This window comes from Pagrus major, chromosome 11 (assembly GCF_040436345.1).
Source record: "Pagrus major chromosome 11, Pma_NU_1.0".
Lineage (NCBI taxonomy): Eukaryota > Metazoa > Chordata > Actinopteri > Spariformes > Sparidae > Pagrus > Pagrus major.
The window spans coordinates 26,399,473-26,425,489 of NC_133225.1; the positions used below are offsets into that span (position 1 = coordinate 26,399,473).

Sequence of the window (26,017 nt, forward strand, 5' to 3'; positions counted from 1 at the left end):
TCAGGCACACCTGCCATGACACAATCACCCATTTCAGGAAATATGCCTGCTAGCTGTGGCCTATGTGACCTATGGTCATTTGCACCACTGAGTGCAGAGCGTCTTTGACAATTTCCATGCTTTTCACATACTTTGCAGCAGCTACAATGACCTCTTTGACAAGAGTGAGGTTTACTACATCCAAAGCCAACATGCTTGAGGGAGATGCCAGGACAGGAAAAACAAGGCACACAAAACTAATGTTGTTTTGGCGCAATACATGGAGTAATGGAGCAACGGAGACATCAAGCAGGTCGTCTCACTGTCTCCAAAATGTCCAATTGTGTCAGAATAAATTAAGATTAATTCAAATTTTTGCCAGTGTTTCCAAGTATTTTCTAAATAATTTCAATTTGCTTTACTTTCATATATTGTGATTATGATTATTATTGTTGTTGTTATTATTAAACACTGTGGAATACTGTAGAATTTCATCAATATTACAACAGATCAACAGTCTAAAGCCCCAATAGGCCTCAATCATCATTACACCAAACACTATAACTTTGGATACTGACGTACTCTTAGCGATGGAATATACCTAGGTATATTTACTCAAGTTGAGTATTTCCTGCTGCTTTATACCTTTACTCCACTACATTTTGGAGGCAAATATCATACTTTTTACTCCACTACATTTATTTGATAACTTAGTATAAGTTACCAGTTACTTTGCAGATTCCATCTTGTATCAGAACCAAAGTAGTGCATTTTTAATTAAATATATTTAATCGGCAGTCAGAAAAAAAAAAAATTGGATATCCAATAATGATTAAGGCAGAAAGTCAGTCAACCCATAGTTTACAGTATATACATACATGTAAATATATGTATAATTTACTTTTACTTGTACTCTTAACACTAAGTACATTTGTGCCAGAAATGTACTTTTGACACTGTACACTGGACCGCTGCGGCGAGGACAGCCTCTGCACAATTGAGCCACCGGATTGCCCCCAGATAAACATTTTTGATCCCTATGCTAACTGCTACACTGTTCTTGATTGGCATTAGTATTGTGCACTGTGGTGGCATGTGGTGTGTGGTATTTCTTTTACACCATGTTTTAAATGTTCATATTCAGTCAGAAACGTCACTGCAGCCTGTGGCCAAAACCTCAGACATGTGCGGTATAGAGAGATCTGCACTTTTCAGCTACCTGCTACTTTAACCCTCACAATGACCTCCATATCTCTTTAATTTCTTTATGTGATCATAATCTTGAATGGGAGCATTCATAAAAGAGGTCCTGGCTTGGCTCTGTGCCTACCACATTACACACACTTCAATATAAAAAGTAAAGCAGGATGATTATGTTTTATAGCTGCCTCTGTGTTTTGGCTCGCCCACTATCCATCTTTGCTTTATTCAGCATTCTGCACTGTGCAAAATTAACAGAGATGTAAAGCAGACTAATCTTTTATTCTACTTTTTCTCAATCATGCTTAAGTTCTGTGCCTTTCAATATTGTGCCAATAACTTCCCCATTGCAACCCTCAAAGCTGCCTCTGAGACCGATGCAGATCAGTTTGACCAAAGAGAGGGTATCAGCAGTTTACTCTAAAATTAAGCTTGTCAGAAGAGACAAAATTCAGAAGGTACATGGTTGTTTTTTTCTGCTTTGTAAGGAAAATAGTTGTAAGATACTTTCTTTATTAACACTTGGTGAGTTGAGTTTGTTTTCTTATTGGGCTAAGTAGCAAACTCACTGCTCACATAGTACATCTCCCAGCTAGAACTAGGGGGGCTATCAGATGATCACTTCTTGAAGGTCAAAGTAGTACTACTGTATGAGACAGGACAGGCCAGGGTAGGCTGGTTAGCATTCTAACTTCAATGGACATCTCTGTTCATGATGTTAGTTAATTTTAATGTTTTAAACTAAAATTCTTGCCAAATCTTACACATTGTACTTTGAAGGTAAACAAACAGTAAACTGTCATAACGTAAGTCTTATCTGCATTAGGCAGACACAAAGAATTGGTCACTGTTCACATAATGTAATTATGTTTGTGGTCCTGATCCTCCATTCTGAGAACAAATAAAATAATATGTTCAATAAAAAAAACTCCTCATATGTATGTCCTACCTCTGGTCCTGGAGGACCAGGTGGTCCTTGTGCCCCCATCTCACCGATTTTACCCTGTTAAAAAATACAGAAGACACACAAGGTCAAAAATAAATAGAGACCACACTTTTCTTACCTTTTTTATTATTGTATTTTCTTTGGCTCTGATTTTCTCATACAATTCCTCTCTTTTATCATTTACGTAATGTATTCTGTTATTCTGTTATTATCGTCATGTTACAGTCTGGATCAGAAAGATAATATTTCTGACTCATTGTGATGTCACATTGTATTCTTGAAGCCATTTGATATGATGCAACAAAAAGCTTAATCACTCTGCTTGGTGAAGATCAAACAACAAACTCTTCACTAGTCAATCATAAACATAAGGCTGCATGTGAACTTGGTATATTATCAAGCCCCAAGGGTAGGTCCAAGTAAACAATGTGGTTATTCAGATTACTCGAGGACTGTAGTAACCTAAACTGCAACAATATCTGATGCTAAATAGACAACATCTGGATGTGTTTATAAGGCATTCTGAACAATGACAGAGGAGGCATTTCAATGTTTCATCTTTGTTTTTAATCTGCGCTTGATTCTGCTGATAAGCAAACAAATTGATGTTTAAAGACTTTTATTCGGCTTCATGACAAAGCCAACGTGTTGTGACTGCGACCAAAACGAAATTCAGTTTACAAGCTCACAAAAACAGAGGCCGGTGTGGTACACTGTGGTTACTTGGCTTTGTCTATAAAAGCTGTAAAAACCTGTCTAAAATGGCATGTCTGCACACACACACACACATATAGAAACACACACAAATGCACAAACAAAATTCACTTTCAGCCATGTCTACATGTGCACTCTTGGATGCACACACACATATACACTCACGCGAACATACCGTTGGTCCTGGCTTCCCTATTGGCCCAGTAGGACCAGGCGCACCAGCAGCACCCTGAAAGATACAAACATAGCACTCTCAAACTGGTTTACACACCCTTTGTGTTTGTTGTGTCCATATAACTTTGTGAATGCCTTGATGTGCACATGTGCACAAACTCTAATTGACTTCATATAATTAATGAGTCAACATCTGCACGTGTTCAAACAAAAATGCATTTTCTGATTTGTCGAAATTAATCTTTTTTGGATTTAGCGAAGACAAATGTTCCTGCTATTGACAAATTACTTGTCACAGCAGGAGGCAAACAGACATCTCAAATGAATAAAATCTCAAATGATCTTTGATAAATTGATGATAATAACAGTTTGATGTACAACATGTTCAGATATTGCACATCAGGATATTGTGTTTTGCTTAAAATCTTCTTGTGTGACAGCAGGCATACCTTATCACCTTGGTACCCCATCTCTCCTGGTTGGCCCCTTTGTCCCACTTCACCCTGAATTTCACAGTATCATACAAAGATATAACACAACACTACCCTGCCACAGTGATGACAATACGAGCATAGATAAGAAATAGATACTGTAGACAAAGACCCCGTACATGAACTGTTAACATGACTGTTTGATACATTATGAAACACTATCAAGACAAGTTGAAATTCTGTTTATGTTTGAATATCATGAAAAAAATCGCCATACTGTAAAAAGCCAAAACATATTGTGGAACGATACCAGTATTCAACAAGACCTGCTTACATGCTCTGTCTAATATCATGATATTTGAATTTGAGTTCACGTTGTTGGGCGTAAATAAAAATGTCAACAGAAACTCTTGTAATATTCCCAACTACAGGGCTAATGACACATTACACACAGATACACTGCAATAATATAAATATTTAGATCACCTTATCACCTTTCAATCCAGGCAGGCCGGCTCGTCCTGCTGGGCCCTGCCACAGGAGGAGAGGAAGGAGGGATGGAAAGTAGCAGAATCAGTCAATTAGACAGAAAGAGAGGTAGGGGGGTTATTATTTGAAAAGAATCAGTGCCTTCAATGAATCAATTATTCAATGACTTCTGCAAAACAAGTGAAGCAATGGAGGAGGCTGACGAATGATGAAAGTTGACATTTTAAAATGTAAACTAAATCTATGATGTGGAGATAGACAGTACATTATTATCTGGTTAAATTTGACAACTAACAGTATTCTTAAGTATTTTCCTAAAATTTAGAGCACCTGCCGTAGTCAATGTCTAACATACCTGAGGTCCCACCATACCAGGCAGTCCTCGCAGTCCCTCAGGCCCCGGGTCCCCCTGTGGAGGGAAGGAGGCACACAATGGAATTTATGTATCACAAACACGCAGACACCCACACACACACTTTTGATCCTCGCTCAGTGTTGTTATCTGAAACTGAATGGCATTTTTCACACTTAATGTTTCCGGTTTCTTCTTGGCAGAAACGTTATTTTGACATGAGAACTATCTGCTGTTTCCTACACAGAGCATTCCTGTTTGTCACGGCCTTCTAACAGAACTAAGCCGTGTTGACAGTGTATCCCGTTGATTTGTATGGGTCTGGGCTTGGCCCTGCTAACCGCTGCCAGCCCACAACATCCACTCTAATTGACAGAGGCGAAGTGAGAATGGCTAGAATGTGTGGCTGGACAGAAAAATATCCTTTACAAGTAAACATGTGGTTAAGCTGGCCACTGATTTGGCGGTTTTCACTGTGACTGCCACAAACATCCCAGTAGCAATGATGTTGAGGTGACAATGGTGTGTGTGTGTGTGTGTGTGTGTGTGTGTGTGTGTGTGTTTGTGTGTGTGTGTAAGTATGCACAAGCACATGTACATATATACCATTCACACAGATGCACACAAACACATTAAACTAAACACAGCCTTTGTTTCTATGTATATTCCAATTGCCTATAGTAAACATTTTAATTAAGGAAACTAGACAGGTCCAATATTTAACTTACACAAGTGTGATTTGGAAACTTGAAGCCTCCAGTGCACATTCAGTACAATAACTGTAATAATTATGCTTTCATAGATTCTGGAAATTTTTAATGAGGGAGAATGAGTAGATGTCAATTTATGGATTTTACAAGATACCTGAATTTTGAAAACTGAAAAATTGAACTGTAAACCATATCAGACACAAATTATTATTCAAAGTGGCGTATTTAATGGACAATTGAAAATGTCTGGCGGGGATCTTTAAGGTTTCTTATATCTTATTTTCTATATCTATATCTTTTAGACAGCGGGAAGGTTTCAATGACGAGACGAAGAGTGAAGAGACACCAGAGTTTGTTCCAAAACTAGAGAGAAGACAGTGTCTGCAGCATAGTGAATACAAAGAAATCTTGAAATTCTTATCTTACTTGAGACTGAAAATGTTACTATCAGAACACTATCCTCTATCCAAACTTCTGTCACTGTCGTCAATATATGAAAAAGTCAAAGTGAGTGGTGAGTGAGAAAACATGGCTTAATTTTATGTCATCATAGACATGTGGCCCAAACTTGGAGTCCATCTGGACTGTGTAAAGCTGGTGTTTGATGCTACGGTTCCACTGTGGTACTGCAGCAGGACAGACACAAATCACATGCACTCAATCAAACAAGGCTTTCAACAGAAAACACATGGAAAATCATGTATTGAAAGGAGATAAGCTGACAAAAAGAACTTTCCCCAAAAACTGAAGGTATCTGGTACATCAACATCCCACACAGAGCCTTTGCTCAAAATGCTTCCAAGATGTGGCCTGACTGCCAGGTGGTTAGAGATCATTCAAACCATTTTCTCCAAAGACAAGTGGTTAAAGACTTGACAAATACCAGATTGCTGAATTCCTGTACCTCTAGTTTCAACACAACCACCGCAGCCTCAAAAAATCCAATCAAACATAAAATGTTTTAGCACCCTCTGTATTGTGCACAAGATTGTTTTGTATACTTGACACCTAACATGGCAGTGGGGAAAGTACAATTAAATTATACATTAAATTATGTATATGCAGGCCTCAACACACCACCTTAAAATGATTAAATAAAAAAAATGCTTGAAGTAAGGTTTGTTAAGCAGTAACACACACAAAAAGCCTATACAATTTCAAACAACTATTTTTGTCTCTGCCTCACCCTTTTGCTTTTCATTCAGGATGTGAAAGTGTCTGGCTGTATCACATTTTGTTGAGTCACACACTGGCAACGACATCAAGTGCATACCAGAACGAACACTTGCTGCTCTGTTTCTGCTCTTTCTGATTACTTAACAAAAGTTCTGACTTTGTGTAATTGCCTTTCAATAAATGAGCAGAGCCACAAAGGTGTGAGTGACACTGGGAAGTGAAAATTAGTTTTAGATTTAGATGTCAAATTAAAGCTCTTTGTGAGATCTATCCTGTGTCAAAATCATGCAGCTGGAAAGTTGACTAAATATGAATTACATCAAAGACAGGATTAAGGAGGTCTAAGTATTTTGGCTCTCTTGTATGATTACTCAAAAGTACTTACGGGCAATAATTCGTTGATATAGACAAGTAACTACCAAATCTGCTTTAATGACAACTAATTAATCCCTCTCATTCAAATGATACTGTTGGTGTTGTTGTTTGGCCATATCCATAATAAATAATTTATATTACATGCATATCATGTTCCTGCTTTTAAGTCTCTGAATTTAATCTTGTTTTATGGTGTTCTAAAAAGCTTGCAGCCACATTAGTGAACTTTCAGAACTCAAAGCCCCAGTGTATTTTGGCATTTTTATGATAGCTCATATTTTTCCTTTCCTAGCAATGTTGTTTAGCCACACTGTTTTCAAGAACAACTTATGTCAGAGTGACCACCATCGCTAATCATGCTAATGATGTTTATCTTGATAGATTGTTTATATGATTGCCATGGTAATTGATTATGTTGGATGATTAACCACGCCCCCATTGTCTGTTTGAAAAAGACTCTTAACCAAAAAACCAGGAAGTAACACTGGCTAGAGTGGGGCTTTGATGTTCAACAAAACTACACAAGTTGAAAACAGATTCAGTTGTATGTTTGGCACCTTAACTGAAACTTAATCTAGTCAGACCTGTAGTGTACAGCTTTTCTTTAACAAGATTTATATTTTAAAAAACAACAACAAAAGTGTTTTAAAGAGCAGTAGAGTCATTAAGAAGTCAAAAACGATGAGAGAAGACATGCTTTGTGGCCACATGAGGTTTGAGTGACACGGTGCCTTCCAACATATGAATTTGTTTATGCTATGACCAAAACTATGACTTCACAAAGTCAGTCTTTGCCACAATCTACACCCTTTCAGATCTCAAGAAGCGAGCTGTGAAATAGGGAGGCAAGCCATATGAAAGACATTTCGATAAATTGCATTAAAAGATTAATTACATGCACACGTGATGTTTATAGATCAATGTAAGATGCTGATTCAAACCACACACACAGAAAAAGAGATCAGCCATTCCGAGAGAAATATGACAAGAATCTCAATGTCTTCTGAGTTTGGCATTGAATGTTCATGATTTAACATTTATAACACTAGTGTGTAGTTCATCTATAAACATTATAAAGTTGCAATTGTTGTTTATAAACCAGTACAATTGCTTGATAAATGGTTTATAAAGCATTTCATCGTTAACAGTTAAGTAACTGTTAAATAAAGTTTAATAAACTATAAATTCACCATTTATTAATGATAGTTATTATAAAGTGTTACAGTGATCCTCTTTTTCATTGCATCTAGATGATTTGCTTCTGTCAACTTTTACAGCGACTCATAGTACAACAACCCTTTGCATAAGCTGGGTCACGTTAGTCTGTTACAAATGATACACTGAATTACAGTGAAATATTCAGATGGAGTTTACTCAAGAGCTGTGCTACTCTCTTTAGTGTGATTGCCTCACACGTGTAACCCTCTCTGTGATAATATTCTTGTTAAGGTAAAAACTTAAAGAGGGTGTCTGAATGTTTCATGTCTGCGTCCATAGTAAAAGATGACATACAGCCAGTATCTGAGGTGAATGTTAAGGGGAAGCCAATCCACCCAGATGTGTCTTGAGCACACAGAGTGACCCTTCAAACACCCCAATAAATCCCCATGCTACAAGGACAGCAAACCAGTATAAATGAAGCTTGAAATGATGGCACAGGAAAGGTGCTGTACACAGTTGTCTCTATTTTGCTGACATGATCAGGGGATGTTTTAGAGGTCTTTTTTAACACTTGTACATTCCACAGTAAAAAAAAAAAAACCCAGCATGCTCTCTATTAGGCCTGTGACAGTCTTTACTCCTTCTAACTGCAGTAATAAGACAGAGCTTCCCGGATGGTTATGCTGGTAACATTTAAGGTCTTAAGGTCTTTTAAGTTTTTTTAATTTTCAAAATTAATGTTTGACATACACCAATCATACTGTATGTCACATTTCCATATGTTTAACCTCAAATGTAACCAACCATGTAGGAAATCCTGAGTCACAGAGTGGCTGTTACATACAACAGGAAGGGAGAAGGTGTTGTAAAGGTTTTATGTTTCCCAAGCTATAGTGCAGTCTTTATCTAATTAGCTCACTACATCTGTTTTAAATTACAGTATTTCATCTTCCAATATCTAAATTGATCAGCTGACAAAGAATGAACAATAACCACCAAGTTTTTTTCTCTGCGCAACTCCATTACTATACATTTGGGAAATTTGCTCCTTCCTTCTTCCTCTATACATATTACTCTGTACTTCTCAGCTGCATTTTCACAACTTTTTGGTTCTGTCATTCCCACGAAGTTAAGGCCCATTCATGTGGTGTTGGATTAACTGAAAAAATGTGTTCAACACTGGGAAAAAAGTTTGGTTGATGATAAGAAACTTTTTATACATCACATAATAAATATACATTTTTTGCTCACATTCAATGTGTTGTATGGTATTAGACTGTAACTGCTGTTGTCCACATCAAGAGAATAGAATAGTTCTGTATTTGCATCAACCCTGATAATAAGTCAGGTTAAGCAATATCTCAGTGGTTTTGTGGAATGTACTTGTGCAGCAACAAGTCTGGGAGAAAATCACTTTGTAATACAACAGATCTTTGTAGCATCCATGTTGTTTCTCCATTTCGACGAAAAAGCTCATGATTCATGAATTCACTGAAGTCGTAAGAACAACTTTTCAATTTAGGACATGGGATCATCCAAGGAGCACATGAATACACTATTAGCCAAGATAGTCCCTGTGGATTTTAGTAGTGGCTGTCATTTACAGTGAGAAATACACTGCTGCCATGAAAAACAAAAAACCCTGGCTTAAGTTCAGCACATCCTGCTATCTATCATCGAAACCACAATCCAACCACTAGAGACAGACATGTAGAAAGAAAGATGGACAGACATGCAATCTCGGAAACAAGTACAAGAAGAGACAGAAGCAGAACTGTGAGCCAAATGAATGACAGATGCAACAAAGTGCCTATTTGGCATGGGAAATGTAACACATTAATAAAAATTAACATTGCAAAACTGATACTCACCCTCAGGCCAGGAAACCCGCTAATGCCAGTCCCACCAACAGGCCCCTGTGAAACATCACAGCAACATCCTAAGTACACAGGATAGGACACTTACAGTATTACACATTCCCCATTCCCAAGACTACATTGGAAATACTCTAAGTGTCATTTTTGTTATCACGTACCAACATCTGGGATGAGAAAGCATCTCAACAAATTTATGTCTGAAACCCCAAAAATGTACAAGGCTGAGCAGTAATTTGGATACTTGACCACTGAAGAAAAAATTGAAATCAGTACTTTAGTAGACTATCTGTCCATCTTCTGCTCTTTTTCTTCAAGAATTTGCATCAGACTTGGCGTGAAAGGTTTATCTGTGTCAAAATCTTATCCACTTTTGTGTTTTTCTATTAGATGCTATACAAACAGTTAAGAAGTGGAAACAAAAAACCTTCAGAATAAGTTTATAGGAATAGTCTGTAGGATCTAGCCGAGTACTGTGCACCTGTAAACACAATCACTGATGAGAGAGGGCAAGTCCGCAGCAGGGAAAGACAGATTTTAGAGATGGATAACAGAAAGGGGGAGGTAGATGAAACTTTCAGGACAAAAGAGAGGACAGCTGAATTCACCAGGAGGTTCTCACCTCATTGCCATCAGGACCGGGAGGCCCCCTTTCCCCCACATCACCCACCACACCCTGTGAGAGAAGTACATCCACATTCAGTTTACGAAAGTCCAGGCAACCACTGCTAAATATACCCTCCAATCGCAGTTTTCTTCCATGCGGGTGAATGAACAGAACTTTTTTCAGCTTTTTACTTTCTTACAGTAACTTCATTTGTATGTTTTCTGTTACGCATTGCATTTACTTTACATAAAGCGTGTAACATGCAAGCTGTTGATCAAGATCAAATTTGTATTGACATGGTGTGAATGAATGCTTATTTAATGAAGCAAGATTAGCATGTATTGGTAAGCTTATGGACTGGCTTACAACAGCCCTTAGGCCACAGACTCTGATCCAGTTGGCCAAACATCGCTCAATGTTCCAGAAAAAACCCTTTGGATGAAAGAGACACTGGGCTGCCTGCCCGCTTGGCAACTTCAACACAGAAAAGCTAAGGCTTGTTTTTAAAACATTAACTTTTCACAGTGTGAGGCCTGACTTTGACATTCCATCTGTCTTTATCTTAATCTAACTGGCTTTTCTTAATGCCACCCTGGAACAAACTTGGCATCGCAGGACCAATGCCAAACTACATGCCATTAAGCATTTCCAATATAATTTGCCACACCTTGAATAGTGTGAAATCCCCTCTTCTTTTCTCAGTCTGCACTGTTTAACCAGTGGTTCGATTGTCCTGCTCTTTTAACACATTCACAACAGATGCCGTTTACAAATGAATCTCCTGTTGATGTCCCTGGGGCTTTTGTGGATGTGAAGCACTGCTATTTTAAGAGGACATACAGTTCCTTGTATAAGTATTCATCCTGCTTGGACTTTTCCACATTTTGCAGTGTTAAAACCTGGAATTCAAATTGATTTTATTGGCTTTTTTACCATTTGTTTAACACAGCGTGCATAGTGCTTTGAAGGTGCAATATAGCTTTTGATGTGACACAAACAATCATTGAGACGAAAAAAAGGAGACATATGCTGGATGCATCTATCAAGTGGATGGTAAAGTGTGGGTCTCTTGCAGACTGAAAAAACATTTTGCTTGTATTTGGCTCCATCCATCTAGCCCTCAATCCCGATCCATTTCTAAGTACCTGCCTATGAAAAGCATCACCACAGCATGCTGCTGCCACCACCATGTTTCACTGTGGGAATGGTGTACTCAGGGCTATGTGCAGTGTTGAGTTTCTGCCACACATAGTGTTTTTGTGGTTCAGTTTTGATGTCACCTGACCAGAGTACCTTCTTCCACATGCTTGCTGTGTCTCCCACATGGCTTGTGACAAATTCCAAACCTATGGCTCTCATTCAGCAACAGCTGCCTTCTTGCTACTCTCTCATAAATGCCAGATTGGTGATGTGCACAATGAATAGTTGTCCTGGAACAGATTCTCAGGGTTACTATTGGCCTCTTGGTTGCTTTTCTGATTAACGCTCTGCTTGTTTGGTTCATCAGTTTAGGCTGCTGGCTTACTCTTGGTGGATTTGCTGTTGTGCCATATTCTTTCCATTTTCTAATGATGAACTTAAAGAATTTAAAGGGGCTTTGTGAGATATTGAAAGCTTGGATTTTTTTTAAACCTCACCCTGCTTTGTACTTCCTCCTCAACTTTGTCCCTGACCTGTTTAGTGAGCTCCTTGGTCTTCATGATGCTGTTTGTTAAGTTTTGTTCTACAACAAACTCCTTCACGGCACAGGTGTATTTATATTGAGACTAAATTGCACAAAGTTGGACTCAATTTAACTAATTATGTAACTTCTAAAGGCAATTATTTGCCTTTTACAGCAAAGGGAGTTTATATAGTATATTGTGAAACTGATATTGGCAACATTTCTGTCTGTTGTATCTTCCAGAGAATCTCCCAGATTTTCCAGATGCACCCCTTCAGCAGCTGTCTCCCCAGTCCTATAGCTGTTGGTAGATGAGAAACGTATACATATAACTATGAGCTATGGCAAAAATGAAAATGGATTCATTATTACGTGTCTTCCTTTGGGACCAGGTTTTCCAACAGGACCAGGAATGCCCTACAAAAGAAAAAGAAGAGAATGTTTCAAATTTGGGATATGAAACTGTGTTGCTCACAGGGAACTGGACTAAAAACACGTTTTAAACACTGGACTAAAGTTAAGAGAAATTTAGAAAATATATGTAAGAGAAAGATGGCACTGATCTTCTAATAAGATGTAGACCACACTCCTCATATACCATGAAACTGCATATTCTTGATATGGCCAATATTAAGCCAGGATTTAAGAAACTGTTTCATCACATTGAATTAATAGTTCCCTTGGCACAAACCAAACTAATGTAATGCAAGCCATAACAGAGTCATAAAGACCAGGATTTCCTTGGGACTGGAATCTCCCAAGAATGAAGGAATGAGTGACATCATTCTGGCATAGGCTAAACGGAAAATATCATTTTCCTCACATATTTTCTTGTAACCTAATAATGTTAAAAGACAGCTTTAAATATCTGCTGCCAAGCATAATTTTACCTTTGTTCTGACATACATCTGTATGTAGATATATCAAGCTATTCTGAAGAAGAGCCGACTGCAGGTTGATTACTAGAAAGTGCTATCCCAAAATATCTCATTATAGCTGGCATCTGTCAAACCAGTCAGGGAGGTTCTAATTATCAGACAAAGATGTGCAACCAAATGGAGTGGGAAGACCTGAAGAAGAAGACGTTATTAGAGACATCCTATCATCATGTGCACTTAATATAAAGAAACATCACTCACTGTCTCCCCCTCCAGCCCTGGTGGTCCAGCAACACCAGGAGGCCCAATGAAACCCTGGAAATTAACAGAATTTCATATAACAATACTGTCTGAACATAACAACAATACCACATTTTCAGCAGTCTGATATAGTATTTCTGAGACTTTCATGACCACAACCCTGATGGATCCTCTGGGAAATTCTAGGGGGATATTGGCTGGGCATCTGTGCATTATTCCATCTACCATCTCTCTTCACATTCTTTGTAACTTTCTTTGAAAACAAGCAAGCGTTTAGCTTCACTCACCAAACTGCATTGCAACTTTGAGCTCTAACACAGGTGTTTAATATATTTCCTTCCTCATAAAAAAACTAGAAAGCCAAATTCTTAAGTATTGTAAATCCACCATCATTTACATCCATGTTTACTTGTAAACAGTCTTCTTCTTCCCTGTCTTTGCTTGCACATTGCTGCATACGTTGGTGTGTTACCGCCATCTGTCGGTCAGTGTAACTGAATTTGGAATTTGCTGCTAAGTATGATGTGGCTAGATCATGAGACTATGAGTATATTAATCCAACACATGTAAGTCAACGCATACACTTGAGGTGCTGGAATATCTGCAGATGTGGCAGCCAAGTTATAGTTTAATCCTATCATATTATAAGTGGTTGTGGATTGTCAGCTAATGTCTATCCAAAATGAAGCTATTCAGCCCCCATGCATAATATTAGATATGAAAGCTGTTTCTACAGTAGCTGCCTTTGGAATAATAATGCCCAGGAGCAGCCACTTAATAATAAATCTGTGATATAAAAGCCTGAAATACATTAGCTGTACTATAATTCTGGACATAATGACTGAGCTTTTGTTTTGCATTAAAATATTTATGTCAGTTGGCATAGGACATAATATGAGTAATAATTCCCTCTCTTCTGCTTTCTCTCTCTCACACGCATATCCAGTCATTGCTGTCTGTCTTTGCGGCTCTTTTTCACCTGCCCGCTTCACTCTGACATAGTAATCCCACCTATCCGCTTTCTCTGAGCTGCAAGTCCCTTCTCTCACTAGCTCATTGGACCGTCTTCAGTCTACTTTCATACTTTCGCCCATCTGTTTGTCTTCCGTCCTCCTCTCTTTTTTCTGTTCTCCTGTTTTTGGGGGCATTCCTGCTTGCTGAGGAATGACACTAAGAAAAGCCAGTCAGCCTTTATAGATACAACCCAGAGCCTGGACCAGCCCCCACAAGCAGTCTCAAATTAGGCAGTATGTCAGAAATACAACTCAGAAGTCTCTCTGGAGCAAAACTGTGGGCCTGACACTGCCCTAATCCTTTCAGGAAATTAAGTGTTCAATCCAGTGCTGCTGAAGAAAAGAGGGCAGAGTGAGAGCAGAGTGCCAATTGTACTTACACGGACACCTTTAGGCCCTGGGTTACCTTGCGGTCCCGCTGAGCCCTGCAACAAAAGAAAGACTGGTGAGGAGGACTTATTGTCACAATACCTGCAAGCGTAGTGATTTCACATGGTGAGACAAACCTGAACACATAAAACTCTGAATGGTCTGATAAGAGAAATACGGCAGGCTTGACTGACAGACAGCTAAAAAGAAAACACATGGTTTTTATACTTTAAGTTGCACTTTATATTTCCTTGTCTGCACCGCTGGCAGTGCACATGGTTTAAGACCACAGACTGCACACGAGAAAAGACATCAGGAAACCGATTCCATTAGTTTGTGCATTTCATTGATTCATTCATTGATTCAACTATATCTTCAAGTGCAAAGTATTTCTTGATCACTTCATTCCACATCCAAAATGGGTGAAAAATGCACATAGGAAAGCAGAAAGCAGTGTGCATTATGCAGTTATCATTAATGATGCTGTGAATTCTTAACAGAGCAATGAAGAATCTAAGAGGATCGATGAAGGAACTGAAAGCATATTTTTGTATTTTTCACTGCACCTGCCTGCCAGGGTAACCTGCAGCCCCAGCTTCCCCAGGAAGTCCTGGTACGCCCTGTAGCAGAGAGAGAGAGAGAGAGAGAGAGAGAGAGAGAGAGAGAGAGAGAGAGAGACAGACAGAGAGAGAGAGAGAGAGAGAGACAGACAGAGAGTGAATGAACGCTGAATAGGGAGATTAGATGGATGGATAAAGTGAAAGAGGAGACACACAGACCTCTACCACCATTGCCAACTGAGGAATAAAACAACCACTGTTCATTCCAGACAGCCTCCACCAAGACACCCCGTCTATTACTGTACCTTTCTACACTGCTTCTGCACACCCCTCCCTCACTGACTCACACTGCTGTTTTACCAGCCCCATGTTGAAATGACACTATACACTTTAAACATTCATCTGATGCTCTTATCTAGCACAACCTAAAAAACCTAAAAATGACATTGCATACATCACAGGCCTTGAACAATAAAGCATTTTCACTATAATATTCATATTCTTATAACATTTACAATGTATGTCTAACAGAACCATAAAATATGTATGAGCATTTTATGTTGTTGTTGTTTAGATTTCTCATTCTCAAACCAAAAAATAGTAATCTTCAATCAACAATAAAGTGATCAAATGTTTTTTTTCCCTTGAACCTCTATTCGTAGTTCCCTCTGATGTGGACGTCTGTAATCTCGTTAACTGTTAGTATTTTGATGAGGTGAAAAGTTTTTCCATCAATGAGGGGATAAGTGGATAAAAGGAACAACTGACTAGAGGGGACAGCTGAAGGACTTATGCAACTGTCTGGTGACGCACACAGTCACATCTGTGTTTTCTGTGTGTGTATGTGTGTCAATTTGTATATGAACTAACCCTGTTTGTGTATGTGGGAATGCTGTGACTCCAAACATCGATCTAAGGCTTTCCCTGTAAATGTCCCATCAGTGTTAATGACAACTGCTGAAGATGATAATATAATAATAAAAAATATTGTTTTGCTTACAAACACACATGCGCTCATCAGCACTTACTTGTTCTCCTGGCAGTCCGAATGGCCCTGGATAACCTTTAGGACCCTTGAGGATGGAATAAACAATTATGTTTTTTGTATATTTCACATGAAAAACACCAAAGACACTGACAGGAATAAGAAATCTCAGGCCTTTGAGCCACAGGATAAAGTCAGCATGTTTACATGCTCACAATGACAATGCTTACAAGCTGGTGTTCAGCAGGTATAATGTTTACCATGTTCACCATCTTAATTTAGCATGTTAGCATGCTAACATTCGTTAATTAGAACTAAACACAAATAAAGTGTAGGCTGCGGGGAATGACATCGTTTATGCAGGTTTTTTGTTTATAAAGGTCAAGTTCAGGTCTGTCAAAAGTTGTCGAGATTTTTCACACAAGACCTCATGGTGGCACTACAGTAAAAGTCAAGGAATCACCAGACATTTTGTTACTGTACGTAAATAAACTCACATACATGTAATTACATATTAGCATCGATCCTCTGGGAACCATGAATATTTGTAGCAAATTAATAGCAATCCATCTGATAGTTGTAGAGGCATTTCACTAAAAGAAAAAAATGTAAATGTGCTGGTGGGATCAGAGGAAAATTCAATGGATCACCAAAGTTTTCTTTTTGACCAGGAACATCTGTATGAAGTTTCACAGCAATCCATGTCATAGCAGATTTCAGTCTGGACCAGTGTGGGGGGCTGTGCAACCAACAATGCAAAGGACATTGAAGAGGACTACTAGTGAGTGATTTGATGAAGAATTGCAGAGTTTGCAGTTGTTATTGCACATCTCAATAATGCTCAATTTTATTGTGTATTTTTACAATGCATTGTTAAGGGATCTAAGAATATTCTGTATCCTCTTTGCTGCAGCCAGCATCACTCTAATCACGGTATCACTCTCAGTTAATGATCTCTGAACTGGGATGGTGTGATTTGCAGGCTAGCAGGCTAATTCTAACTGTGAATTCCAAGACATGTAAGACTGACATTTAAAATGTGTTTAATGGTCAATATTAAAATTCATATAAGTTATACTTCCCATTACTGTTGGGCAGAGATTTGTAAGGAGATTTGTGGGGGTGTGTGGGCATGTGTGTGGATCAGATGAAATTGGGCTAAGGTTAAAAGCAGGTGATGACATTTCTGTGCTAATGTTTAATTTCTCACTTAAGCTACATGATCCCATATGTCCTGTGTATTGTTTCCAGTAACCAGTTCCTGGCCCATTTTGGGTTCTGACCGATCATTTAAACATTAACCTTTTGCAGAGTACAGTGTGTGTGTGAGGATTAAAAGGAAACTGACACAATTGAAACATAAATACTTTCTATAAGATTAATAGTTCGCTCATCCTAATCCACAGTCAGTTTTGTGCCAAATTCCACATTAAGTTGAACAAGCACTTCTTTGTAAATTAAACAGGATTTATTGTTCAGTAAATCAGAGCTTTTCTTCTCTCAGGCCCTTTTATTTTCCCTTTGACGTGATTATCAACAACAGATGTTTACAGGTCCAAAACACAAGGTCATGGCGAGGTCACTATCTTTTTGGGGCAGCAAGAGATCTTCTTGAACGGTATCATTGACTCTGTCGTGTGCTTCCGAGGTTGTGACATATGAACCTTCACACTCAATAAAAGGCCCACTTGGGGGTAAAGAGCATAGCCCCTGAGCCAGTCATTTCCTCTGGAAATACTTGAAGGGGCACAGTTCATGTACTGGGTATATTAGGTTCAGCTACTGCAAACACTGGGATGGCCTCCTGGGAGGCAAGGTGAAGGCTATGCTATGTGGAGACCAGACTCAGAGCTTCAATAAGAGGCTACTTGGACAACTGTGGAGACATAGCCATGTGGGTGACCTACAGTAGCAGATTAAGTCTGTTTTGTATCAAAAGGACACAGGCTCAATTCGAGCAACAGCTAAGCTGAACACAGCAACACAGCACAGCATGTAAATTTGAAGATACTTCAGCTAGAAGAAAAATATGTGAGTGTATATGTGTGTTTGAACATATGCACACTGGTGGACATAGAGAGAACAGCAGTGTCTTTCATTTTACTAATAGCAGCGGCCACAAAATTCTCCTTCTTTAGAACATGACAATTGCTGACCTGAGGAGTCATGGGATATTGTGCATGTCATTGACCCCCTGACTCTGGGCAGGGTGCCTTTCCTCTTTTGGATGACCTTTGACCTTGACCTCAAAGCCAATCAGGTTTAAGTCAGGCAACACCAAATCCTAACAGATCTGAAGCTTTAACTGAGAGGGGCAGCAACACAGATGGAGGAATATAGAGAGACAGTGAAGATGAAGAAACAGTGTGAGGTTAGTAGATGAAGTAAGACAGAAAATGAGCGAGAAAAGGTTACAGATATCTATACATGTTTCTTTCTATCAATATGAAGCCAGACAGGAAGTCTCAAGACAGGCAGAGAGCAGGGTGGGCTGTAGGCTGTCTCTGACAGGGTAACCTAATACTGACCACATTAAGAGGCCTCAGCTCATGGCTGTGGCTAACACTTGGGGGAGAACACAGAGGGAATACAGATACAGTGGCAGTCAGTCTTAATTTGAACTCTTTAACTTAACCAACCTGTAACTTGTTTCAACCAGATATACATATATATGTAGTGTGTGTTTTGCCTCACATTAACACAATACATCAATACTTGGACAAGTCATACAAAAATAACTGAGTCTTAAAAGACTTCTTCTGTTTTCAGAATCAGTTAAAGGTTTAAACACAACCAGCTTGAAAATACTAAATCTTACCGGTCGACCTTGAAATCCATCCAGCCCAGGCAAACCCCGTGGACCTCTGTCACCCTATTAGAACAAATAAAGGAAAGAGTATATGAACAATTTTCCAAATGTGGGTGATATGGACAGTTAAAGGGTTCTTTTCTTCTTCAGAGACAGCCTACCGTCCATTTAAGGTTATCAATAACTTATCGGGATGACATCAGGATGAGATGAACATGGACACACGCTATGTGCTTGGTTTTGAGTGAAATCAAACATTAATCTAGCAATCCCAGAAAGAATCTCAAGGGAGAAGTTACTAGTTTTTCTTCTTAGGGGATTTCTATGATAGCACAGAGCGCTAAAACTTCAAGGGAGAAAGATTTTGGATCTTAATAAGTTCAAGACATTCAGCAGTGCTGCTCAGGAAAATCATTATTTATTATTAATGATGTTTGGAAGAAAGAGGGACAAAAATGGAGAGAGTGTAAAGTAAAAGAGACCAGCTGTGGCAACGCCAGACAAACCAATGATAATAAAATGGGTCAGAAATGCAAGAAGGCAGTTTAGAGGAAGTTGCTGAATTAATTAAATTTGATGAGGAAAACCAGATTATCAACTTCATTCATAAAGCACTGTACACAAATATATTGTATACAAAAAACTTTTATTAGATAAAATTTAAAAAAAGTTTTTAATCATCCACAACTTGGAAAGCATTGAGTCGATAGTGACTCAATGCTCAAATTACCACATATGAAATCAAGAGTAGAGAGAAAAGCAGCCAGTGAGCAGAGACTAAATGAGGTCTGAGAGAGGACTGTTTTAGAGATTGGAAGCGTACCATCTCAGGTCAGGAGAAAAGCCTTTGTGAGAGACGGGGCAGAACAGAAGAGAGACACCTTCTAAAGAAACCAAAAGGAAGAGAGAAAAGAACAGAAGGGCCTGAGAGACACACAGAGGGACAGGGAGCATGACATAGAGACCTGTGGCAGATTTCCTACCTTCTCTCCTGGTGGAGCCTGGCCTGGAGACAGCCCGGGGTCTCCCTTTGAACCCTAGAATAGAAAAAGATTCACACACTCAGGACACTTAAGCAACTCAAATGAATTTCCTATTTTATCTTCCTATCTTACTGCAACACTGTGGCTTCATGTAGAATCCAATGTGGAAATTCCTTAAGATGCAGGTTCTCTAAAGGTAGCAACATTCAAGTGTGGGTGAAAATAAAAGTGTCTGGCTTTGGTGTTTACCTGCCACAGCATGTCCAAACAACTGACAAGAGAACAGCGGGCATGAAAGTTATGAACTTCAAAATGTCCCAACAGTTACAACAATTTGTTGCTCAGTTCAATACATGAGACTACAGGCTTTAAAGAGGGAGGTGTATGTTTTGAAATAACAGTAACTTAGAGCCTTCACAGTCTATGAATAGTAAGGATACTTAGGCTTTCTAACTGCATGCAATTTTTCACACATAAAGGACAGATGGAGACATTTTTGCTGATACGTTTGCAAGGTTGGAGCTGATGTTAAGTGAATTTCCACAGAACAGCAATATTACATTTCAACAGCCAAGAGTTCTCAATGCTTTTCTTTCCAAACTGATGTGGATTACGGTCATAAAATATTTTCTATTGTCATAAAAAAAAGTTTAAATCTCCAACATTTTTCTAGATAGCTCTGCATCTACAAAGGTGTTTTGGTGTTATACCAAAAACAGCAATGTTAGCAGACCTCCAGATAATTTCAGCATGATTATCTGACTTGTTGCTGTCTACACAAAATTAAATGCTCAGGTATCATTGAATGGTTAGCTGTTCCAGTGGGCCAGGAGAAAAAGCAGATGTGTGATGTGTATGTGATTAAGTGTAGTTTAGACCCTGAATTTAAAATGTATTATCTAAGATTTACAGCTGGTTATGATTTGAGGTGCTTAGCAATTGTGTGACACTTTAGATACATACATTCTCCTTCGTACCTACTTTAAACAGGTATTACCTCCTTGGATTTAGAGCATCATATTTCAATAGTTTTGACTGACACGCAGTGAGGCATAGAAAAGCTTGAAGGTGGGAGAGCAACACTGCATAAAACCCAGATTTCCTTCTGTTTGAGAAAAACAAAGTCAGCAGTGTGTGAAGGAGATTGAAAGGCTCTTTTAAGTTGTGCAAGCACATCATCATAACATTTCAGACAGTGCTTTAAATGCATGTCAACTAAGCTTAGCATCGGCGTTGATTTTCCTCTGTATGTCCTAGTAACCAAACACATTTCAACAGAAGATTTTTTCCTAAACTGAGACAAAGAGTCTCTGAATCCCTTTTCCGCCTCCACAAAGGAGTTGGGGTGTGAGAATGACTCACTGATAGGCCACTGTGGTATTAGATGAACAGATTTTGGTTTTGCATGTGTAAACAGCAACCCTATCTTTCGTAATAACCAATTAGAGGCCCTCAGCCAGACATGTCCCAGCAGGGTCAGAGGTGTCACAGAACAAATCCATTAATCTGCTTGTGCTGTTATCAATGTGGAAAAGAGGACATTACACACGTTATGTGTGTGGAGTGAGGAAGGCAAAGAGATAATAATTAATGAAACTACTGCACTTTTATAAATGTGTCTCTTCTTTAGCTATATTGTATATGTACTGATTACGATTCCAAGTGAGAAGCTACCCACTGACAAGTAAAAAGTTTCACACGAAAAGACAGGGGAGGGGAGGGTGGACCATCCACTGCTCCTTTGTTTCTGCTCCTATAGCATGACTCTTCCCCTTCTGACTCCATGGTGTAGAAAGCCACTCTGTGGCAGCCACTTGGGACCACAGTCACCACAACCATCTGCATGAAGCTGCCCACATCCTTTCTCAGTTGAACAAATGTATCATTTCCATCTGGTGCCATGCTGGGAAAAACTTAGCAGAGATTTAAAAATGCTTTATTTCTTGTTTTCCCTATATATGAAGTCAGTGTCATAGTTAATGAGCCGGGACTAGCACGATTATGCCCTATGGTGAAAACCAGGAGAACAATGATCTAAGCTAAGGGGTATGTCATTTAGGCCAACCACCACCCTTGTCTCTTCGAGTCTTTCCTGCTAGACTGTCACAATACACTGGCTCATTATCACGCTTGCATACATCTGGTTGTGTCTGCTTTAATCCCACTTGCGCACACTCTGGCTCTTTATGGAACAACACGTCAGACTGCTATAATTGATGCCATTTGCCATTTTATAAAAACTAACTAACTACAGACAAATACCCTTTTGTGAATGTACAGAATGTAACAGACAATTCAGTGACCTGGAGAGTTTTCCTCAAGACGTCTACAAACAAATTCAGGCAAGGGCCAGGCAATTGTCACACGCTTACTGTGAGTTTGGCTCATGTTGTGGCCAAAAATATACATACATACTACTTTTAAACATTACATTTAATGTTGATTTCATCTTAAAATGATATACTGTCGTTACAAAAAATAATGGTAATTTTGTCATCAGACATACACAACACTTCTCTGCACCCAACCCATATGGCCCCCACCCCCTGCTCAAGTACACACAATCACAAATGTGCAACAAGCGTAAGCAACAGGTCCCAACAAGCATCAACTAGCTGTTTTCACTTTGTCTTTGATGGTTTTCAGGGAGAATATAAATTGGAAAAATATGTAGTGAAGAATTTTTAACAGTCCCCAATTCGACCAAAGACCAATTATTTGTGGAACTAGCATGCTGTCAGAGATTTAGAGAGACATTATGAAGTTGTTTTTGTTGTTTTATTCTTCTGATTTAAAAAAAAATGTACTCAGTTTTTATTTATTAGGCCACTGTTGGAATGATTGTATTTGAATAGTCAGTTGTCGCCTCCTGGATCCACACTTTCACTTATATTTTTTAATAATCTACTTGTATCAGATATTTGTTAATTGTAATCTGTATACTCATCTTATTGGCCTGTTCTATACATCTGACATCTATTGCATGTCTGTCCTTCCTGGGAGAGGGATCCCTCTTCTGTGGCTCTTCTTGAGGTTTCTTACATTTTCTTTCCTTGCTAAAAAAATTTTTGAGGGGGAGTTTTTCATTACACGATTCAAGGGTCTAAGGACAGAGAGTGTTGTACACTGTAGAGATTGTGAAACCCAGTGAAGGACTGTGAGGAATATGATTTGTGACTTTGGGCTCTGTAAATAAATTTGACTTGATTTGACTTGAATATAGGGTGATAGAGGTATAAAGCTTTTGTCTGTATGTGATGACTGCTATGGCTCTCGGTTACAAAAGACAAACTGATCAGAAAGAAATCAAGGACTTGGCTTTAAACTAAATACAAAGTCTGCTGATTTCTGTCTGTCTATACAAAGATGGTAAACTCTCTCAGGTGAAAATGGAAGCTATGGCTTGTCACTCCCGTCTTTGAAATCGTAATTTTACTGTGGATCCCAAATCCAATATCCTGCACGAATTATAAATAAACATTTATGCCCACTCGCTGAAAGGGAAAGTAAATTACTTTGAGGACTTTAACTTTGGGTGCAGCCTGCCACAATATACAATCAACTACATGGTTACAGTATTCTGTGTGTCAGGAATTGTTCTAATTTTCTTGATTTTCATAACCCAATCTTTTGTCTCAGCAGTTCAGCTGGAATTCCATTTTAACAGAAAACCTACAGAATACACATGAAGCACTAAATTAAAAGAATACATGACTATGAAATTTCCCATGTCTTTAGACATACAGTATTACAAACGTGCACATTCCTTTTCTCATTTCTTACAAATCTGAAATAACATTACATTTTAGTCTCCTTTGATCAAATCTGAATATATCACATTAGTTACAGCACAAAAAGCTTCATTCTCTCTGAAAGAGAGAAGTTCTGAGGAATTTCACAATGATGGTTAAACTAGCAGCTGTACAAAGTGCTATTCTAACATGGGTTGAATAAAATATCACCCAATAAAAAAAAAACCCTTACAAGTAATTTATGTCTATAAATTGTTTTTTGCCAGTTTTGTTTTAACAATCATTTGTCTTAGTTTTCCCACTAGCGTCATCCATCATTATATGCTTGAGAAACACTTCCAATGGGCATTTTCCCCACAAAGTTATTTGATGTCATTTTTTCCTTTCCCTGTAGCTTGATCCAACATGTTATTAGGTTTGCATGATGTTATGTGATGTTATCTTTTGACAATTGAATGAACTATACCATTAGTTCAGGAAGACCCCTGAAGTAGTACATGTATTGGCTAATCAGCATCAGCTGTTTGTAATATGCTTTACAATAGACTGGCTCATTCACAGCTGCATGGCTAGTAATGTCCAATAATATTCATGCAGGTGTATGGCATGGACATTATAACCCAGAACTATCACTGTTTGTTCTGCTGTTTTTGCCGAATCCCAACACCATTTGCTCCTGCAGCTCCCACCACCACCATCCTCATCTCTTGGTTTGTTGTTAAACCAAGATTTAATGTAATGTGTTTATTAGAGGGGATTAGGGAGATAGCTCTCTTAGCAGAATCCTCGTCCCTGCTCAGATTCATTGAGAGGTCCCTAAAACAGCAAAGTCTGTTCATCCATATCTTACAGTAGAACCATTACAGGTAAAAAGTAAATTCCTGTATGTGTCACTCCATAGCCCTAATCATGATTATATGAGATTAAGAAAGGCATAATTGTGTAATTCATGGAAGATATAGAGCACTTGTGGTGTGGCACTTCTCATGCCACTTCTTAACTGAACATGTGCACTTCATTTGACAAAAGGTGTGGGAGCAGAGCATGACATTGACATGGCGTGTGTCTTGGGCTAAGTGGAGCTCGTTTTAGCTCTGAGGGAACTCATCTGGATCGTCCACACCCACAAATACCAGAACCCTGAGAAACAGTCACTCACCTTGGGCCCAGGTGGTCCAGGCTGTCCTGGGTTTCCATGTGGACCATTGGGACCCTGGATCAGACGCAGACAGAGAGAGAGAACACATCATTAAATTACTGTGCATTATTGATAACATCAGCTGGCTATGACAGCTCCATTTCTGCCAGCAATCTGAACTAAAGATAAAACAAGTGAAGGAAAATAGTTACTCTTGAAACAAGGAATACTATAGTTCTCTTTCAAGCCTTGTTTGATATCTCACTATGGAAAGCACCTTCTGGCTTGACCAATCATGGAAGCTTTCACTTGCTTCATAATGTTGCACAGTGGGGCTCACAGGTATAATGTGGAGCACTGAACTCCTGCTGTCATTATGTGTGATGCATATTCCTGGTGTGTTAAACAGTGTAACAGATTTGGGGCAGTGATCCCTCACACCCTACGTGCTTCACCTAGTGTGGGAGAGAAAAACACAGGCCATGCCAACCAGTGTAACTCAGATGAATAGTCTGTCCCCCGACAGACATGGTGGTATTGGAGCTTTTGTTTTTGGTCATGCCAGAGGGCGCCTCCCACTCAGATACCTCACTCAGTTATCAGAGAACCGGAGTTACCCTGGTAATAAAACATTTCTTCTGAATTGCACATTCCATACATGCTTGCAAAAAACATGCAGCACATATTCTTATGGTATCACGTTTGTTCTCAGTGCACCAATATATTTCATTCCTTGAACATCCCAGGCATGCAATGAATGCACATCCACACATGCACACTTATGCCTCAACTAGATGTACACATTCATGTGCACGCACACACCAAGAATACACTACATTCCTGCACATCTGTATCCCTGCTGCTTGCAGGCCAGGCTTTCTCTGCACTTCAGCCAAGGGACAGGAAGAAGGATCTCACTCTCATTCATTGTCATTTTTAATGTCAGTATTCTGAGCCTGATTCCATCAGAGCATGTTGTCCACAGTAAAGGAAAGAATAGAAATTAAACTCTTGAACGTCTTAAATACTTCATTTGGTTGAAGGTTATGGTAAATGTTGAATTAGGTGTGATAAATGCGTCTTAAATTTTAACTTAAAAATCATTTGACTTAGACCTTCCTCAAAGACAAAATTAACCAATTTCTAGAGCTGCTCCTCTGGTTTAATGTGTATTTGGTCAGGAAATGCTTAATAGTGCATAAAAGTTACTTTACTGCAAAATGGCAAACAACAATTTAAAACGTCAATGCAGCTCCTTTCCTTTATAAAATCCTTGATTACTACAATACTTAAACCATCACATTCATGGCCTGCTTATAATCAAAGATCTTAAGTAAATTGGTGTTTCCACAATAAATGTCCACACCATATGGCATGCCATGGTTCATAGGCTCAGTCTGATAACATTACTGATTACA

At 38.8% G+C, this 26,017-nt stretch overlaps 1 protein-coding gene across 1 annotated transcript in view; it reads right to left on the minus strand.

Annotated features, from left to right (window-relative positions):
* Positions 1-26,017, minus strand: part of LOC141004296 (uncharacterized) — an 88,159-nt gene that overhangs the window by 46,336 nt on the left and 15,806 nt on the right. The window contains exons 4-13 of the mRNA XM_073475728.1: positions 24,621-24,674; positions 19,710-19,763; positions 18,736-18,789; positions 12,991-13,044; positions 10,204-10,257; positions 9,579-9,623; positions 4,289-4,342; positions 3,463-3,516; positions 3,015-3,068; positions 2,129-2,182 (exon numbers count right to left, since the gene is read on the minus strand). Coding sequence (XP_073331829.1) covers positions 2,129-2,182; positions 3,015-3,068; positions 3,463-3,516; positions 4,289-4,342; positions 9,579-9,623; positions 10,204-10,257; positions 12,991-13,044; positions 18,736-18,789; positions 19,710-19,763; positions 24,621-24,674 — 531 coding nt within the window. The remainder of the gene's footprint in view (positions 1-2,128; positions 2,183-3,014; positions 3,069-3,462; positions 3,517-4,288; positions 4,343-9,578; positions 9,624-10,203; positions 10,258-12,990; positions 13,045-18,735; positions 18,790-19,709; positions 19,764-24,620; positions 24,675-26,017) is intronic.